A 21,616-nucleotide genomic window follows, 5' to 3' on the forward strand; every position below is an offset into this window, starting at 1 on the left:
TTTGAATAGAAAAGAACCTTTTTCTGTCTCTTTTTTTTTCTTTTTTTTTTTGTTTTTTTTTTGTTTTTTTTGTTTTAAGACTAGTTAATACTTGGTTTTGTTACCAAGTTTTCTTATCCTATATAAACTCATGTAAGATCATTGAAATAATCATCCAACTTTTTATCAAAACCTTTGCTTTTTGAGAGTGATTCTCTTCTGTTCTTTGTGAACAAAACCGATTGCTTGGTGTGATTCCAACAATCAAAACCGACTACTTGGTGTGATTCCGATAGTCAAAACCCCGATCTCCTTGGTGCGAGGCTGAGAGATCCGATAGAAATAGAAGATGAAAAGATGAGAAGATGAAAATAAAGAAGATGGAAAGATAGAAAGATGATAGATAGAAGACTGAAAGATAGAAAATGATAGGAAGAAGATGAACGGTTAGAAGATGATAGAATGATAGAATACCGAACTCAAGGGTGTGCTCTGATACCACTTGATATGATCCTCCCAAGGATTCGGCACCTTCGAGTTGGTTGATAGAGACACCTTGATTCTAAAGACGATGAAGCCTCAAGAATAAGGATGGTGGAATGAATGGTCGCACAAGAGTTGCGGAAAGACTCTTGATATACCGGTTTGATCTTTCAGCCTCGCACCAAAAAAGATCGGATCTCTCAGCCTCGCACCAAGGAGATCGGGGTTTTGACTATCGGAATCACACCAAGTAGTCGGTTTTGATTGTTGGAATCACACCAAGCAATCGGTTTTGTTCACAAAGAACAGAAGAGAATCACTCTCAAAAAGCAAAGGTTTTGATAAAAAGTTGGATGATTATTTCAATGATCTTACATGAGTTTATATAGGATAAGAAAACTTGGTAACAAAGCCAAGTATTAACTAGTCTTAAAACTAAAAAAAACAATTAAGATAGATGGTTGAATGAAGGCCCAATTCTTGTGCATGTATCCCTTCCTCCAAAGTGACTCTAGGTGCATGTATCTCAATTTTCGTCACTCTTCTTTGACCACAAAATAAAGTGATTATTTTGGGCTTTTTTGGACTTGAATTAGGTTCAAAGTGGGTTGGACTTGATAGGTATCATCCCCAATAACTTTTCCAATGCTCTCTTTGACCATAAGCTCTTGAATAAGCCCATTTATTGCATCCTTTAGCTTCTTAGCTTTTGCTCTAGTCGTTGGTCCTTCAGGTACAAGCAATGGTTCCTCAGCTACAAGCTCCTCTGGTTCAAGCTCAGCTACACTTTCCTCATGTTCAAGCTCAGCTACAAGCTCATCCTCCTTAGCTCCATCTATGATCACATCAAACCCTATAGACGACCGTAGACTCCTCCACAGCCCTCGAAGCTCGCCCTCTTTCAGCTCTGCTGTTTGCCTTTGAAGATCCACTATCTCTCTTTATACTCTTTCTAGCTCTTTCATACTTTCATTGCTTATTGGGAGACAAGATACTTTTGTGACATCTAGAAAAGTTTCCTTTGAACCCCTTTTGTTTATTGAATCGTCTTTGATGCTATACTTTATAATATCAATGTCATTTCTTTGCATCATGAGCGAGTAGTTTTCTTTGTTGGGTTTTATGGGCTGATTCAAGGGGAATTCATGGTCTTATTTCCGGTTTTATATTAGAGTTTTTTTGGGACATCTTTATCTTAATGCATGTGCTTGGATTGATAACCAAGTGTTGATCTAGGGAATGGGAGCGCTAACCGCGTTATCCTACTTCTCCGAACTAGTCTTATACCGAAACATCGTATCAGACTTGTTTATATCAGACTTGTTTTACTAGCGTTATATCATACTTGTTTTACTAGCTGGTTGATTCGTTAGCTACGTATGTTGAGTAACGGAGTATGAAGACTTTAGACTTTTATTCTATGATAATAGGTTGTTAGTTCATTAGTGTTTCGTAGTTGAGAACCTAGACCGAAATTAGTGATAACTTGTTAAATCTTGACACTTAATATTGTTTAGAACCATGAAAACCCTGAGATGACGCCCAAGGCCTTAGTCTTATAGTTTTAAACCGCTTTTATTTACGCTTTCTTTCTTTGCAATAGATATTACATTTAATTTTTAGTGTAATTATCTTTTCGGACAAGGATCCTGAGAGAACTCCAGAGTTAAGCATTCTTGAGCTTGAAACGACCTGTCCTGTTTTTTTTTTTTATATATAATAATAAACTAGTGATCCCATACTCACTAACAGCCTAACCACATTCAAACCAAACAGTGAAATAGCCAACATAAACCAATGAATTAAATACCCAAAATAAATGATTCAATAACCTCTAACTAACGATATCAATAACATAAACCAAGTCATAGAACAATAAAACAGAAACCAAAGCAACCATTCTAGACCACTACATTCCATTCTAGCAAGCTAACAACAGCATTAAACAAACAACCAAGCCTCTAGAACATCCTCCTCTTCATCGCCTTGATTCCACGAATATACTTTGCCTTTACCTGCACCACCAACACAAATTGAGATGCATGAGTATTGTCATAAACACTCAGTGAAGCTGTAACATCCGTGAACCAAAAAGTGGAGATTTAGTGGGTGTGTCGATTAACATTGACGTGGTGTCGATCAACACAGTGTGTAACCGGGTGTTTGGTTCGATTTTAGGATTTCTCGATTCAAATTGGTTCGGTTTGGGGGACGTATTTAAGGTGTGGCATCAACATTTTTGGGTTTAGAAAACCTATTTGTCGCCTCCTTTGTGTGAAAAGAGAGAAAGCGTTTCCCAAAAAGTTCCTGTGAGTTTTCTTGAAGGTTCACTAATGCTTTTGCCAAAGTTCTTGAGAGTTTTTGGCTTGGAGGTTAGAGATCAAAGGCTAAGAACATGGTTGGTGGTGTGTTTTTCGTCATTGTTGGTGAGATCTCATCATTTGGCAAAGGTGAGTGCATAACCATAGCTTATCTAAGCTAAGATCTCCGTTTTCTATAATTTGTGTGATGTGTTATTGTTTTCTTGTGAGTTCTATGCATTTTTGGTGACTCTTGAGGCTTAGATATGCTCCTAGGTTCGTGTTGGACGGATTGGATAAGTTTGGAGGCAAGATTCGGAGTTTCTGATCGTGAAGAGGCGATGCTCGATAGGAATGTGAATCGACAGAAGTTTTGTGTCGGTCGACAATGATGCAAGGACGGCGTGTTTGACCTAAGAGCATCGATCGATGCCATGTGAAGGAGTCGCTCGATGCAATTAGGGATTTCGTGAAATTTCGAGCATGCGTCGATCGATACAAGGAGTGTGTCGGTCGACGCAAGGTGGTCTGTGTCGGTCGATACATGTTGGGTGTCGGTCGACACACCCTTCACAGGTTTCAGTGTCGATCGACACCAGGCGGGTGTCGGTCGACACCAATCTTCAGCAGCGGCTGATGACATGTTTGCTTTGTGTAATGTCTGGTTTGTTTTATTGTTTGTTGATTGTGGCATGAGAGATCTTATTTCTTCTGTATAGCCCAGTAGATGGAAGGATTGCCTCATTAAGTATTTCTGGTAATACTTACGCCTCTCTTTTGTGTTGTGGTGAAGGTAATACTTACGCCTCATTAAGGATGTTCTAGAGGCTCGGTTGTTTGCTCTGTGTCTTTGATAAGATGCTAGAGTGGAACATAGTTGTCTAGAACGGTTGTTAGGATTGCTGGTTCTATGACTTTGTGTTATGCTTTGGATTGTTCCTGAATGGTTTAAGTTATTCTTTATTGGTTTATTGGATTTGTTTATGTGTTATCCGCTCATTGTTATTTATTGGGGTAGCTTGCTAGTGAATATGGGATCAATAGATATTAGGATATATATATATAATAAAAAAATGGGTCGGGTTGTTTCAGTTTGGTATGAGAGCCCATACGGTTCTAGGTACGGGTTTGCTGCTTTGTGATGTAGATGTTGGATTGAATGCTTGTGTGTGGCATGGGATTCTTGATATGATCATTAGACCATCCAAGACGACCCTTGAGTCTTGCTCAACCCAAACGAAGTCACATATTAATTCTTCCAGCCAAAACACTATTTAGGATACATTCTTACCTCATCTAGAGCATATATCGAGGTGGAATCAGTCCAATCAGAGTTCAGATGAAAGAGTTATTCATTTTACAACTCAGGTGAACTCATGGCTACGCAACTTCGACCTACGAGAATTGAAAGGACGATTACGACTAATCCAGAGGTATTCAAGCTATGAAACAAACTGTTCTGGAATCTTGATCCATCATGGAATCACTGAGAATTGGAATCACATTAATAGCAGTTCATATGTGAAAGATATGGATATTTTCAAGTCAGTGGATCTTTCCTAGTCCCAGTTTCTCATATGAGCCAAAGATCGTGTTACACAGATCAACTCAGCAACAATTTCGACACGAAACCACTTCGAGGATGTCAATGGATCTCTTCTGTTTCCAAAAAGCCCAAGAACACAATATTTGGCCTACAAACTGCAAGGTTAGGCCTCATTTGCCAAAGGAGGTCATAAGGTCTGATCTAGTTCTACACTTGAAGAGTTTTAGGTCCAATTGGTTTAAGAGCTTCCAGAATTATGTTTGGCAACCAGGAGTTGTTTTCTACTAAGTCCAAAATGAAGAAATGATAAAGTTCATGTTGTTTCTCATCAGCAAATTGAATCAAGGAGTCAAAGAGTTAAAAGATCAAGGAATGTACTTAATGGGCTTATTCAAGAGCTTATGGCCAAAAATGAATCCAACTTTTTATCAAAACCTTTTCTTTTTTTTGAGAGTGATTCAATTATGTTATTTGTGAACAAAACCGATTGCTTGGTGTGATTCGAACAATCAAAACCGACTACTTGGTGTGATTCCAATAGTCAAAATCCCGATCTCCTTGGTGCGTGGCTGAGAGATCCGATCTTTTTGGTGCAAGGCTGAAAGATTAAACCGGTATATCAAGAGTCTTTCTGCAACTCTTGTGCGACCATTTGTTCCACCATCATTATTCTGGAGACTCCATTGTCTTTAGAGTCAATGTGTCTCTATCAACCAACTCAAAGGTGCCGAATCCTTGGGAGGATCATATCAAGTGGTATCAGAGCCTCAAGAATCATATCAAGTGGTATCAGAGCCTCAAGATCATATCAAGTGGTATTAAAGCCTCAAGAATCATATCAAGTGGTATCAGAGCACACCCTTGAGTTTGGTAATCTATCATTCTATCTTCTAACCTTTCACCTTCTTTCCATCATTTTATGTCTTTTCATCTTCTTTCTATTTTTTCATCTTCTCATCTTTTCATCTTCTATTTCTATTTCTATTATTTTTTTTTTAAAAAGAAAAAAAAAGACAAAAAAGAAGGGAAAAAAAGAAACAAGAGAAAAAAAACAACAAAAAAAAGAGACTAAAAAAAGGAGAAAAAAAAGAAGGAAGAACCCGTTCTATAGAGAAAAAAAAGAAGAACTCGTTCTAATAAAAAAAAAGGTATATTGATCCACAAGTTCAAGCACTTATTGGAGAGATGCGACGGTTGATGAGGGTTGAGATGAACACAATCTACAAGAGGTTGGATAAAGTTCAAGCGGAGGCACAACAAAGACAACCACAAATGTTGCACCATAGAAGAGAAAGAGATCAACCTAGAGATAACAAGCCATAGGAGGCCACAACACAGAGATGGCATGTATCAAACTGATGACAACATTGGAGGTAATAAGTTGAATATTCCTACCTTTCAAGGCAGGAATGACCCAGATGCATACCTAGAGTGGGAGAAAAAGATTGAGTCGGTTTTTAGTTGTCAAAACTATCGCGAAATGGAGAAAGTACGAGTTGCAGCCACTGGATTTTGTGATTATGCTATTACTTGGTGGGATCAGTTGGTGATAAGCAGGAGGAGAAATGGACAACACCCTATTGAGACTTGGGCAGAATTGCAGTCTATTTTGAGGAAACGATATGTTCCCAACCATCACCATCGTGGTTCAAATCATATTCCAAGGAGGACTTCTAGACCAACTGATGGAACGTCTATTGTCACGCCAAGTTACCAACAAGAAAAGATGTTTCTTGTTTCTAAGGAAGAGAAAGTTGTATTTGATTTGTCACCATCACCAAAGCAGCATAAGGAGTTGCTAGTTCAGACTAATCTGTTGGAAATTACAAATTTACCAAGTGAGAAAACGGAAGCTGAGGTATCTAACTAAGATACTTCCATATTAAAATAAAGTTTACTCTATAAGCATTGGAGGTATCTAACTAAGATACTTCCATATTAAAATAATTTCAAAAATAAATAAAAAAAACATGAGAGAAAAGAGTAGAAAGAGTCTTAAACAAGAACCTTAAGTATCTAATGTAAAACCTTTAATTTCATTTTGAAATGATCCGACTCATTTTTTTTTGTTTTAAATATAATATTAAACTAGTGATCCCATATACAATAACAACCTAACCCAAATCAAACAATGGCGGATAACATTACGATACCAATAAGTCAATAACCAATAAACCAATAACCAATAATAATTTTAACCAACAGAGTCTTAAATCATTAAACCAGCAACCTAGCAACATTCTAATGACTCGACTCTAGCAACCTAACGGAAGCCAAACAACACATCTAAGAGCCACTAGAAAATCCTCCTCTTCATCGCCTTGATCCTACGATCACACTTAGCCTCTACCTGCACTACAACACATATGAGATACATGAGTATTATCATAAGTACTCTGTGAGACGATCCTCCCATCTACTAGGCTATACACACAAGCGGAAAGACAATCACAAACAACATAAAAACAATCAAACCAGACAATGAGTAACTCTGCGACCTTGCGTCGACCGATGCATCATCATTGCATCAACTGATGCACCGCTTGCATCGACCGATGCAACACCTCCTACGTTGATCGATGCACTCTTTGCATCGTCCATCGACCCATCAAATCCCTAGCTGCACCGACCGATGCACTTCTTGCATTGATCGATGCAGTCGCGCGACACAACGCCGAAAGTGAGCTCCTCCATCTCCTCGCGGCTCTAATACACCGAAATCGACCTCCAAAGGTCACAAAACTCACAAGGAACATTCACAAGCAATCAAGCAAGCAAATAACAACCAAAAATCATACAAAACAACTATCAATTCGCTTAGATCAGCCATGGTCACGCACTCACCTTTGAGAATGATGAAAACTGATTCTAAACTCACGAAAATAGCCTCCTTGCAAGCTCATAACACGTCTCCAGCCCAAATCTTCACTCCATAGGAACAGATCTTGCAAACAATGGCCAAAACTCTCAAGAACTCTTACAAAACTATTCTCTCTTTTTCTAACTTTCTGGAAAACGGTCAAAAGAGGCCAAACTCGTCGAGCTTCTCTTTAAATATCCGACTATAGGGTTTTCCCAAATCAAAACGCAACAAAAAAGGCGTTTAACTTAAATTATCGCAGAAACCGACCTTGCGTCGACCGATGCATGTTGATCCCAAACCGGAACTTCGATTTACGCACATTACACATTTGTCTTCTTTTAATTGGTTTTTTTATTTTAATTTTTTTAATTATAATTAAACACGACAAATTATTAGTAATTGAGTATCTAACTAATGAATGTGCTCTTGTGTTTATGTTGCTAAAACATAGAGCCATCTAAGATAAAAGACCATACTATCGTGTTTTTTTGTTAAAGACTATATCTACTTTAGTCCTTACAATTCATATGTCTTATTGGTGCATGATTTTCCATGATTGCCTAACGTAGACATATAATTTTATCAAAAAAGCTTGATTGTGTTATCTGTATCTTTTTGAAAGAAATGCCTAAATTCGTATTAGCGTTTTAAATATCAATAAATTCAATTATTTTAACACCAATTAATATATATTTTTAAAAACACATCCAATAAATATCATGCTAAAATCCATCTCAAATTAAATGTCTTTTGTTATTAGCTAATAATATAAACTTAAAGATTAGACATTTTATTAACTAAATGTTTTCTAGTTGCCAATTACCAAATTAACTCAATAGAAAAATAAAAATAGTTTTCAGTTTTTTTTTTAAAATAAATTAATGTAATAGGGAAGATTGTATGTGGGCCATTGAAAGTATAAAATATATAACAATATTAGAAAAAAAAAAAAAAAAAAAGTAAATGTAAGATAAATAAATAAGAGGAACAGTAAAGGACAGTCCTTGGGACTAGACTAAGTGGGAGTGATGAGGGGTCTGAGAAGAGGAGGCAGTCTCTAAAAGCTCTTTTCTTTTCCTTCGTCTGGTAACTTTCAGATCCCAGTTTGTTAGTATCTCTGTCGTCACTTAATAATTGACCCACTCTCATCTCATCTTTTTCGTCTCCTTAAATCTAACCCCATTCTATAATTTACTTCCATGTCTTGTGGTTGTGTCGTTGCTCTTGATTACTACTTATAGAAGTAATCAATCATACTCATACATGAGGTTTTTTTTCCTTTTATTTATACCATTTTCTTTCTTTTTATTTTCTGCATATTTATTCATCAAGTCCATCTTCACTATTCATAATCCACTCCAAATCCTAATTTCTTATAAAATACAACACTAATTTTGACCGTTGAATGCGTTTAATCTAATTATAATACGCTTACGTCCATGTCTTTATCTGTCGGCCAAAAGATATTTTAGATGCTTTAGCTTTTCACAAAATCTTAATTACTATGTTACTCGATAAGCCTAAAATATTCTCTGATAAGTATACAGGTTAGCTTTTCAAATCAATACATACAGTCATCTACAGTTTTCATACCCTAAAATGTTATATTTTTGGCAAATGCTTTCCTCTCTATGCCGGTGCTTTGGCAAATGTTAACATTCAAGAGATTAGAAACAATATTGTTTGTCAAAATGTTCATAACTAGAACCATGTAGTGAGTTTTCTTTTAATAATTGGATGGTTGTCTTTAACCTTATGTAACCCTATGTAATAATGCGAATAACTTTTGATAAGTGGATATTTTATCCACTTCGTTTTAGATTTTTACTATATATTGTTTAAATCTCTTAAATGTTACGTGTTTAAATCTTGCTTAGTACATGATGCAAAAAAAGAAAGATAAAAAGGTGGGAGTATCTATATTTAGGTAAAATGCAAAGTAAAAAAGGGTTTGTTTAGCTTCTCTTTCACATCAATAAATAAAATGCTTAGCAGCTGTATGGATCGAAATCATGAACTAATAAAAAGGAAAGATAACTATAATATGTGAATGATATGTTTCCACGAGATTCTATATTACATATATTTATAATATTAATTGCATCACAAGACAAACAGCATCATGCCTTTGTCTTCATGTCGGTTTATAGTTGCTCCATCATTTCTGCGTTATAAATTATAATCTCATTTCATTTACTATGATCTAAGTGGTAACAAACTAACAATCCATCGCCAGTTCATCTCCATTTTTTTTTTATTACATTGTTTCAGTTGTAATATAATCCGTCGCTAGTTTGTCGTCTGTCCTTTACATTTTATTACAATGTTTCAGTATCAGTACTTTTCTAAAACATTTATGTGCCTCCCTTCTAGTTCTACTGTAACGCTTCTAAAATAAGAAGTTGTTTGCTTGTTGGTTTGAATTTGAATTATTCATATATATATATATATATATATAGATATTAAGTATATCTTGCATATCTAAGGATAATACATAAGCGTCTTTTGTGAAACTTTATTTTATCAAGCTTAAACTTGGCTAGTTTGGTACCGTCTGTAACCAACATATGAATTATGAGCCTACAACGCTTGAAACTAGTTACATATGAATTATGAGCATACGATGCTTGAAACTAGTTACATATAAAGTTTGAAAATACAATGTTTGAAACAGTAGTATGGTATGGTATAAATACTTGAGATATGAGGCACGAAAGGGAATAGAACATCATGTTGGAGTAGTTGCAGGAAGAAACAAAAGGAGGAAGGCTGAAGGCAAAAGTAAAAAGAGGAAAGTATCGAGTGGAGAAAACCAAAAACCATCATTTCTTGGACTCCTATTGACATTCCACATGGATATATTCACATATATTATATACATTAAAAACATAGATATATGGATATTATATTCACATGGTGACATGGATATGCCAACTCCATTTATAACCAAAAGACAAGAGCAAGATGATCCATCGATCGAAGGGTAGCCCAAGGCACTGCCACTTCTTGAAATAGTGCAAGTTTAAAAGACCACCCACCATAAAGTCTTGGATTCCCAATTTTTTTTTAAGTTATTTGATTTTTGAATATAAAGAAAATTGTAATAAATGATGATGAATTGATGATGATGTGAATAGAGTTCTGACAGAAGATGGGGTCCGTCTATAAATGTCCCATCTCTCCTTTTGTAGCGCGCATCTCTCGGGGGACTTGTATTTTCTGTCTGGCCCAATGCTCTCTCTCTCTCCCTCTCTCTCACATGCAAATCAGCAATGACAACAGTCTAAAGTTATACCTTTATTTTTTCTGTTTTTGTCAACAAGTGAAACGCTAAACCAACGTCTTTTCTTCTTCTGTTCTCTAATAATAATAATATATTTTGTTTTTGGGTGTGTGATTAGTGATCTTTTCTGTTTGATCTAAATGATTAGTGATCTTTCCGACGGTAAGAAAAGTCGTTCTTTATGAATCGGGTAAGAGAGATAAAACGGGCCAAAAAAAAAAAAGAAAAAAAAAAAAAGACAATCAGAACAATCATGTGGCTATTTAAATTTAACTTAGTAATAATATGTTAGGTTTTTTACCAAAAGAAAAAGAGTCCGCCTGTAGTTAGAACCATTTCATACAAAACAGATCTGAAGTGAGTTGCATAAACTCATACTAAATATTCTGCTCACATCCATATTAGTTGGGTTTAACTCATTGATGTCATTTAGAAAAAGATAAACAAATAAGTAATGGTAAAAAACCGAAATAAGAAAAATAATACCAAAATTTTGAATGTCACTTATCTTAGTAAAAATCAAACATACGGCAATGCAAAAAAATAAGAAACAATATAAAAAGTATTAATTTCATCTTTTTTAAAATCACCCCTTTAATATAAATATCGCAACATATCTAGAAACTATTTTAAATTCTTAAGAAGGCTTCCAAAATCAGCTATACAAACTTTTCTAGATGTGTAAAAAAATATCTAAAATAAAATTTGGTAATTTATTACCGAGCTTTTTAGTGGTATTGTTGAGTATTCTACTAAAACCAATTAGTGTGGTTTCATATTATTTCTACCATGTTTTTATATATTGATGATATGTATTTTTAATATTGGGATTATTAATCACATTTACTATTAAAACTGTTAAGAAACCAACAATTAGAATTACTATTGAACTACTATTTTGTTACTGTACAGTCATTTGTTAGTGTTATATCTTGTTCTCCGACTTAATTGTCTTTTCTTTTACTACCTAAAACAATTATTGCCAATCCACTAAATTTTTTATCACCAATATAGTAAAGCTGTTTTCTTAGTTGTGTGTTATGCCTATTTTATCTTTACGAAATAGAGTGTACAAAAAGGTTAAAGAACTATTTAGGATAACTACGTATGCATTTATAGATTTCCCTTTAAAATATAAGTTTGGAAGATGTAGAATTTTTAAATAATGGTGTGATTGGTGATATGAAGCGGTCAGAGTTTCTTAATCGGTAAAGAACACAAAAATGGTACAAAATAATTGTAAAATAAAGCAGTATCCAAAAATTGAAAGTGCTGTGTTTGATAACGTTTTAAAATTAACTAGATTAAGATCCGCCCGATGTGCGGGTTTAGAGTTTTTAAAATAAATTAAATTTAATAAAAAATAGAAAATAAATATTTTTAATAAGTAAAAACTATCTATAAAAATAAATTGATACACGAAGTTATCCAATGTAATATTTGGTGTAAATAGTGCGACTCTGCGGTTGAGACTATTAATCATGTTTTCTTTGAATGCCCTCGTTCGTGTTAAGTTTGGGATTTATCGCCGACTCTTGTCTCGTCAGAGAGTTTTCCAAATGAGTCGATGTACTCGAATTTGGATTTTGTTTATTAGAGGGGTGTCTCTCAACAGGGTGATCCTGATCAACTTCTTCAATTACCATAGATTTTATGGGCAATCTGGAAGGCCATAAATAAAAACGTTTTTCAAGGTTTAGAGATCGAGGTGAATGATATAATTGCTCAGGCTTTGGACGATAAGTTAGCCTGGAAAGAGGCACTCTCTTTTACGGCGGATCATGCCAGCTCCATCTCCGTCTTCAGATATCTAGGTTTCTTCACCTGGTTGTCAGATTGATGGTTCTTGGAAAGCAACCAATATGCATTCAGGATTGGGCTGATGGTGTTGCGTTAGTGAGGAGCGAACCTTGTTGTTGGGGGACAAGTGTCTAAGATGGAGCCCCTCCCCCTACATTCGGAGTTAGAAGCGTTGTTCTCGGTCATGGAACGGATACATGCTGCAGGGATCGCTTGTCAACATTTCGAGACTGATTTTGCTGAGTTACTCACTATTGTGCAGTCTATAAAGATTGGTCATCCTTCTCTAACCTGCTTGATGAGTTTAACTCGCTGGAGTCCTTCCCACTATTCTATATCTCTTTGATCCCGCGTGGGTCAAATATAAATACAGATTGTCTTGCCCGTGTTTCGTGTTCTCTAAAATTTTTTTTATAAACCCCTTCCCTCCAGCTTGGACAACTAACCGAGGAATTTCCTTTTAATTTATTGTTTGGTTGAGAAAAAAAAAGGTAAATAGATACACTTTTAGTTAAAGAAAATAGTTGTACCTGAATTCAAAGTTATTAAAATAAAATTAAATTTAACAAAAAATATATATATTTAATTATTTTCATAAGTAAAAACAATGTGTGAAAGTAAAGAGATAAAATTTTAGTTATAGAAAATAGTTATTTTTTTTGCTATTATACAGTAATGTATATCCATTTACAAAACTACTATATACATTACCACTAAAAGTATATTTGTACACATAAATATATTTTACTGTTAAAATATACACTTTAGTCTTTACTACTACCAAAAAATATCTTTATGAACACATTAAATAACTTATTATATGCTTCTTCACTTTAACATTTTTCTAGTTACAAAAACGCATACGTTAATATTACATACTTCTATCTTATATATTTCAATAGCAATATTTTTGAATAAATTATTTGATTGATGAAAAAAATATGAGACGATATTTTTTTTTTTAATTTTTTTACTTCAACCATCTTTTTCTTTATGTAAAGGTGAGTATTTACATTTTTTTAGAAACAGTAATTAAATGTATATTTTCACAATCATTTTTTATCTTATAAAAAAAATAATCATTTTTCTTGTAAAATTAGCAACTTAAAATTAAAATAAATAAACTATATTAGAATTTCGAATTTTATGATATATATATAATTTCCTTATAATGATCTTTTTAAAATTTAAAGTTGTTTAAATTTTATAATTTTCTTATAATTGCTTTTTTATATTTTTAAAATATTTTCACAATAATTTTATCTTATATAAAAAGTAATCATTTTTTTTTGTAAAATTAGCAACTTAAAATTAAAATAAATAAACTATATTATAATTTCGAATTTTATGATATATATATAGTTTCCTTATAGTGATCTTTTTAAAATTTAAATCTGTTAAAATTTATATATATATATATATATAATTTTCTTATAATGATCTTTTTAAAATTTAAAGTTTTTTAAATTTAAAATTTTTATAATTGATTTTAATATTTTTAAAACTGTTAATAGTTTTGTTTTACATTTGGAAGTTTACAAAGATGTTTTTTTATTTAAAAAATTTTAAGTAAAATTAAGTTTTTTTCTCTATTTTACTTTTATATAAAACCTTTTTCTGGTAGGTTTTGAAATTTTACTTTTTTATTTTTAAATTTTTTAACAAATTTAGAATTGACATGTGTCAACATCTGAATGATACAATTGACACATGTCACGATCTTGTTAATTAGTAATTTTGACATCAAGCTTTATATAATAAGATAGTTACAGTTAAACATATACTATACTAGAAAGTAGCCCACGCGATGCGTGGTTTATGTATGCATTATTAACTTGAAATATAAAATAAAATTTCTATTCAATTATATATGAAATGTACAAATGTCATTGTTAATATATGTCTTAAAAAATAATATTCATAATACTATGGTTCAACTACAATTTATAATATATATATATATATATATATATATATATATTATATAGTGTTTCATAGAAGGGTCATGAAAAAGAGTAAAATTTTACATATTACTAAATATTTTTGATTACAATATATTGTTGCAATTATTTAAACAGTATGTTACTATAGTAATAAGACCATTACTTATAGCAAAGTCAACTATATATGGTATTTTCGTTAAATAGTTAAGATAAATTATATTTTTTTTCTTTTTTTTGGAAAATAAAAAACTGATAAGTAGTTTAAAAAGAAAAATGTAAGATTATACTTAATTATTTTGATAGATAATTTATGTTGTCCTATATATTAATTTTATTGCCATCTAAAAGTAATAGTTAACAAAAAATAGTTTTATCTATGATAAGTCAATTTTAAAATAATATATTACAACGATATTACAGAACAAATATCTTTTTAACCAGTTTTATAAAAAAATCATGAAAAGAAAAGTGTGGGAAATTTAATATTTTGTTTTTATTTTCTATATATTGTCTCTATTTTTAATCATTTTAATATAAATAGTATAATTAACAATAAATTAATTTTTGAAATTATTGTTTTCTGTTATATCATAGGGTGATAAAGCAATTATGTTATGATACATTATGTTTATTTTAGTACATATGTTTTAAAGACAATCAAACTGTAACTTATAAATTACTATTGAATACTATATATATATATATTAGAAAATCTTCTATATTTTTAAATTAGTGTATCATAAATTAATTTGGTTTCAATTTTTACTGTAAAAGTATGAAACCATTTTCTATTTTTATTTGGTTTCAATTTATTTATATTTTTTAGTTGGATTGATCAATATTTTTTTTTTAGGTTCTATGGTTTATGATTTCATTATGAAATATAGTAGATGCTAAAACTAAAAAATGGAAGGAATATATTTTTGTAACAATTTTGAAAAAAATTTAAAAAGCAAACTATACAACGATTATCTTTTTTTAACAAAGTATATACCACGTAAGATACAAATAAAATAAAGTCAAATAAAAAATAAAATGTTAAATTTAAAATTAACGAGAATGACATATGTCACAAACGTAGAGTGCCAAATATCACGTTGTAGGTTGTTATGACAAAGTTAGAAAAGATATCCAGCAGTACGAGATTATTAATCAAAGCTAATGAATTAGTGAGAAGTTTGATTTTTATGCATGTATTCGAATAAAGATCAAGTTTTAGAATAGTGATTAATTGATAGGATAAAACTAAGCTTTTATACCAGAAGAGGCAAGATAAATCAACATAGGTAATATCGGAAAATTCCATAACATTTACATGTGGGTAACAATAATATTTGAAATTAAATTACTAAAATTAATACATAATTTTTACTTTGTATATTTTTCTATATTAACATTTTGTTATTATTTGTATTGCACCACATTTCTTGCACAGTTATTTCGTATGTTACGATTTTGAGCCTAATTTATATAACGATTTGGTTGGTGGTCTTTAAAATTAGAATAATCAGAGTTTCTAGCAGTTACTAAGAATACAATAAAGTTTTACACTCGTGTCTTCTTCCTAATAACCGAAGCTCTTTAATTAATAGAGCTATAACGGCCATCTAAACTCCAAAACAACATAAATTTAAGTGTGGCATGGTTTTAGACCGTAAAAAAAAACCCCCCGGAACATAAAACCTACACGAACACTGGAACACAGATGATGATTATATAGAGACACATGCACGCACGTGGGCTGAAGCAGGATGAACAGTAATGAGTGTAGTCAGTCGTGTTTTTTCACTGCCAAATTGTTTTCACTGTTAATCGTTGAATAAAAACATCCAACGCATAAGTCACACCCTACTCTTACTTCCACTGCCTCTCCTTCTTTTTTGTTTTTGTTTTCTTTTTCTTTCCCACTCATTAACCATTACTACTTACTTGACTCTTGGTTTTATATATAAACATTTATTACAGTCAGTTCTTTTAATCTCGCCAATTGATAAATGTGTCCTTCGATTTCTTGATTTGACTAGCTTATCCATCTCTTCCGTTTATTTCCTCAACTTTTGACCAATGATAGAGAATATGTTTAAAGTTCTTATGTTTGCATTTAGAGATTGACTCTATCTCGTTGTTGAGGTTGTTTATGTATCTCTTTAGTGTTTCATTGCAGGTTAAGATAACCTCATGCAAGTCGGTATATATAGTTATGAGAAAATGTTGATTTATAAATTTAGAGAACAATAAAATGAATGTTTACTTTATTGTTATATATAATTGACTTTCAAATCTAAAAGACTGAATTCTATGAAATTGTATATACTTTTGGAAACAAAATTTTATTTTCTAATAAATAATACTATGGTTATGGGTGTTATCGTCCTTTTGCATCACCATGCCTCTGGATGATGTTGGGATCACTTCTTATAGTTTGTTTTTAGACTATTCCACTTATGTTTTGAAATATTAATGTAGTGAATTCAAATATCTAACCTTAACAAAGATCTTTTATGATGTGAATGTTTCAGCATCTCATACTGAAACTTAAAATAAGGTGTTAAAAGGAAATTAAAAAGGAACATATTTCTAATGCAAGTTCAACAACCTTAAGTACTTCGACTAATTTTTAATTGATTTCGACTAATTTTTAGTTGAACTCTTAGACATACTGATTCAGGTATAACTACATATCTTTTTATTATTTTTACTACTGTTCAGGTATAACTAGCCATAATTTTAAGATAAACTTTCATTTTTTCTTGTTTGCTCACAATATAAGTTCGGGATTGATAACATAGTCAAAATTATAAGATGAAACTTTAAACTGTTACGATATATTACAAAACTGTAAAAAATTAGTAAAAATTTAAAACTGTACTATTTGTACCGCTTTGTATACCTGACCAATCAAACCCTTGAGCAATGTTTTTTTTATCTATAGCCCTAGGACTTGACGTTTTCTTTTTCAAAAAAAAAAAGCACTAGGAGTTTTCGTTTCCTTTTGTATAAAATAGAATTCATAGGTACTCTATACCCTTCATATATGAACCATGAAATATAAATTTGAGATGAATAAAAAATAAAACTGAATGTTGACCATGGAACAGAACAAGTGTTGAAAGAAGTGTGTGAGCAGCATGGTCTTATCATAGAGCCAATAGTTGGAATTAGCAGAATATCGTATAATATCCACTATCCCAGTAAAGCATACTCTCTCATCCATTTGAACAATTCCATAAACATCTATAATAGTTTACCAATATCTTACACATGAAAAAATATCTTAAAGAAAATTGATATATTTCGATCAGATTAGAAGTTAGGAAACTAGGAATGATCCATATTTTCTTCTTTTTGAACTATTCTTTCAACCCCCAAACAAAAAAAAACATTTAATTACCAGAAAAGAGCACAAAATATGTCATTCAACCTAGCAAAGAAGCGATAGCTGAAGTAGTCGCGATGACCTAGTTGCTTAAACACTGGCTGAGTGAGTGGTAGATCTTAATTCTAAAATTCAAACCACATTTTTAAGTTTAATAAAAATATTTAAGTTTTTATTTAATATATAAGATAGCCTATGAGAGGAAAACAGAAGAAGGAAGCCTTTGCCTTATCTCTTGTCCCTTCTCTCCTTACCTTTATTTTTAATTTTCAAATATTTCTTTTTTTCTCAAAGCAAACGACGTCTTGTCAATCCACTCAAGCCACCCAACTTCTTCATTATTGTTAATCTCTCTCTCTCTATCTTCTTCTCTCTCACCTTTTTTTAATTTTCTTCTCTTCCATGTCACTTCCTTGACGAATTCTATATACCTAAGTTCGTTTTTTCTTCCTCAAAAATATCAATTTATTTGGTTTTGTTGGGTGCAACTTCACCTCACAATATTTTTCTCTCTTTCTTTTTCCATTTTTTTTTTCATTTTGAATTAGGCCTTTTTTGATTCATAGATGAGTCGTCTAGTCATCTGGATTTGATGTGATTATAGTCTTACAGAGACCTTTGATTGAAATAAGAACAAAAGCAAGAATACATACATCCCCTTCATCTTGCACCCATCCTTTATCTTATATTTCTAGGGTTTTATTTTTATTTTTTTCTTTTTTCTTTGATTTTTATATCCTCTCTCTCCCAAATTTTTTACTCATCTGGTATGGAAGAATACGAGCATGACAGCAGCTCCACGCCTCATAGAGTAAGTTTCTTGTACTCTCCAATCTCCCCTTCCAACAAAAACGTTAACACAAGTGATAACAACAACAATAACAATAATAATAATAGCAATTATGGTCCTGGTTACAACAATACTAACAATCATCAGCAACATCACCAACACATGTTGTTCCCACATATGAGTTCTCTTCTCCCTCAAACAACCGAGAATTGCTTCCGATCCGATCATGATCAACCCAACAACAACAACAACCCATCTGTTAAATCCGAAGCAAGCTCCTCAAGGATCAATCACTACTCCATGTTGATGAGAGCCATCCACAATACCCAAGAAGCTAATAACGATAACGTCACCGATGTGGAAGCCATGAAGGCTAAGATCATTGCTCATCCTCACTACTCTACCCTCCTACAAGCTTACTTGGACTGCCAAAAGGTTTTTTTTTCCTTTTTATTTTTTTTATTCTTATTATTATGATATAATATATATACTTCTCTATGATGTATTTTTGTATGTTCATGGGTCATGGCCTATACAGATTGGAGCCCCACCTGAGGTGGTTGATAGAATTACGACGGCACGGCAAGACTTTGAAGCTAGGCAGCAGCGGTCAACACCGTCTTTGTCTGCCTCGTCCAAAGACCCAGAACTGGATCAATTCATGGTTGATTACTACTAACCAAAGTGAATTTTAAGAGGGTCGGTTCTTATTGTGTATATATGTTAATGTTCTTTTTTCTTTTTGTATGAATAGGAAGCATACTGTGACATGTTGGTTAAATATCGTGAGGAGCTAACACGGCCCATTCAAGAAGCAATGGAGTTTATACGTCGTATTGAATCTCAGCTTAGCATGTTGTGTCAGGGTCCCATTCACATCCTCAACAATCCTGGTACATGTCATCAATTACCCATATTTATATATATATATATACATACATACACGCGTATAAATGTAGGCACATGTACCAATTGATTGTAGAAAACAAAGTGTAGTGGCAAGGTAGGGCTTATAATGGATTGCATAAAATTGGCCTGTTTCTTTGGTTCATGGTAAACTGTTGTAACATTGAGTTTTTTTTTTAATCTTAATAGATAAACTCTCTAGTGATAATTAAGATTATAAAATAATAAAATAATTGAGATGCATTATTGTTGGAAGTATGCAAGATACAAATAGGTCTCCATATTTGTTCTTGTTTTCCCCATTGTGGAATCCATCCAAAGAAGGGTGGGGCTTATTTTTGGTTTATTTCCTTAAACTCGGCCCAAAGTACTATCACAAGAACTCTTAGTGCTGCTCGTGAAGCTTTGTTTAGGCACAGTACATCCTTGTTCAATTTCATCATGCAAAATCATAAATTTTCATAAATTTCATAATTTAAGCAGTCCAATGATAAAGATCGATGACTAAATTGTTTCTAAATGACTAAAACATCGAATTCATGAAAATATGATATGTTGAAGCAGATGGGAAAAGTGAGGGAATGGGATCATCAGACGAGGAGCAAGAGAATAACAGCGGAGGGGAAACAGAATTACCGGAAATAGACCCAAGGGCGGAAGATCGGGAACTCAAGAACCATTTGCTGAAGAAGTACAGTGGATACTTGAGTAGTTTGAAACAAGAACTGTCCAAGAAGAAAAAGAAAGGTAAACTTCCTAAAGAAGCAAGGCAGAAGCTTCTCACGTGGTGGGAGTTGCATTACAAGTGGCCGTACCCTTCTGTACGTATAAATTTTCTCTTATCTCTCTATGCCCTTTTTTAATTATTTAATACAATTAAGAATTTAAAAAACCAGTCTTTAAGTTAGGAGTTCCCTCTTAACCGGCTAGGTTAGGCGGCCTAATAGGCACATTACATGACCGATATGGTATTTATATCCTTGTAGTTCCGAAAAAGATACTTGCATGGTTTAAATCCGAATGATGACGACGCTATTACTAGTGATCCCTATGCTATATATTTTAGTCTTGATGTTCTAACCCTTGTGCATTTCTAACACATCACTTTTTCACTCTAAAATTAATAAAAAAAAACTAATTTAAATTAAGTTGTGATGAAAAATTTATCTACCTATTTTGAAACGATAATAATATTAACCAGTTTTAAATAAATTCACTAATTTAACCGACTATAGTGATAGATAAAATAACATGTTTAATATTGATAAATACAAATGACGTCATGTTATTAAAAAATATAACAAGACAACATTAGTTAGTCGTTACTTATTAAATCGTTCAAAACAACAAACTTTAGGTCATCGTCCAGTTATCTAATTTTTTAATGGTTATCGATTATCTCTAGCCTTGCTTTTTTATACATTGGTTACTACAAAAGTGATGAACGGTGGTTTGAGTTCTCTTGGCAGGAATCAGAGAAGGTGGCGTTAGCGGAATCAACAGGGTTAGATCAGAAACAAATCAACAATTGGTTCATAAACCAAAGAAAGCGTCACTGGAAACCATCTGAAGACATGCAGTTCATGGTGATGGATGGTCTGCAGCACCCCCATCACGCAGCTCTATACATGGATGGTCATTACATGGGTGATGGACCTTATCGTCTCGGCCCATAAAACATCCAAAAGCGTTAGCCACATAATAACAACCTCTTGTTGCTTTCTTGTTACAATTCATGTTTTGAACACCCCATATATCAGTTTCCTACCTATAGGTTTCTTTGTTTTACCTGTTTTGTAGTGTCTTATGTCGTTCGGGGAGTTTGAGACTTCTTTAGTCAAAGAGATCCCTTCATTTTATATTTTCATTTTTATTTTGTGCATTTTTTATTACTAATGTTTTATTTAATAATGTGTGAAAAGAAAATGGTATTTTAATTTGAAAAGGTCTTTCATTTTGTTGTTCTTTTAGTCATCAAAAGATAAAAAGAAGGTGGCTACACAAATTGATTTAGTATAATGGAATTGTTGCCTCTACATGTCCTTGCAAAGTTACAAAAGCCAAAAACAGATCAGAGAAACATAAAAATAATCGATAGATTGTATAACTTAAGAATAGTATCGTCGTTGATCAGTAGTCTTCAAAAAAACCAAATTTTCTTCGGACACGGTTTCAATTTTGCAAGACATTAATTTATGAATTGTGCAATCCTGCGAGTACACATGCCTTAAGAAAAATAATATGCACCAGTTAGAGAGAGGTGTATAACTTGAAACAACTCTAACAAAGATGTTCTCATTTTAGTCAAGATTTAATTGAGGAAGCTGTGGAGACATCGTTGAGATAG

The 21,616-nt window shown here is 32.5% G+C and overlaps 1 protein-coding gene across 4 annotated transcripts; it reads left to right on the plus strand.

Moving 5' to 3' along the window:
- Positions 1 to 17,781: 17,781 nt before the first annotated feature.
- Positions 17,782 to 21,214, plus strand: LOC104736858 (homeobox protein knotted-1-like 1). Of its 4 annotated transcripts, none has more exons than XM_087481903.1 (6): positions 17,786 to 18,384; positions 18,511 to 18,798; positions 18,902 to 19,027; positions 19,118 to 19,256; positions 19,834 to 20,090; positions 20,739 to 21,214. In XM_087481903.1, exons 1-6 carry the CDS (start codon positions 18,343 to 18,345, stop codon positions 20,943 to 20,945), a joined length of 1,059 nt encoding a protein of 352 aa, XP_087338029.1. In that variant the 5' UTR covers positions 17,786 to 18,342; the 3' UTR covers positions 20,946 to 21,214. The 4 variants fall into 4 exon arrangements, with proteins under 4 accessions (XP_087338027.1, XP_087338029.1, XP_087338026.1 ...); XM_087481902.1 differs by having other exon boundaries at positions 17,789 to 18,384; positions 19,831 to 20,090; XM_087481901.1 differs by having other exon boundaries at positions 17,782 to 18,798.
- Positions 21,215 to 21,616: the final 402 nt, after the last annotated feature.

The sequence above is a fragment of the Camelina sativa genome, chromosome 13 (assembly GCF_030686135.1).
Source record: "Camelina sativa cultivar CO46 ecotype springtype chromosome 13, ASM3068613v1".
NCBI classification, from domain to species: domain Eukaryota; kingdom Viridiplantae; phylum Streptophyta; class Magnoliopsida; order Brassicales; family Brassicaceae; genus Camelina; species Camelina sativa.

Coding starts and splice junctions, on each gene's coding strand:
- LOC104736858 (XM_087481900.1), top strand. CDS start 18,343: ATGGAAGAATACGAGCATGACAGCAGCTCCACGCCTCATAGAGTAAGT. Junction 19,028..19,117: donor CAGAACTGGATCAATTCATG/GTTGATTACTAC, acceptor TTGTATGAATAG/GAAGCATACTGTGACATGTT. Junction 20,091..20,738: donor ACAAGTGGCCGTACCCTTCT/GTACGTATAAAT, acceptor TTCTCTTGGCAG/GAATCAGAGAAGGTGGCGTT.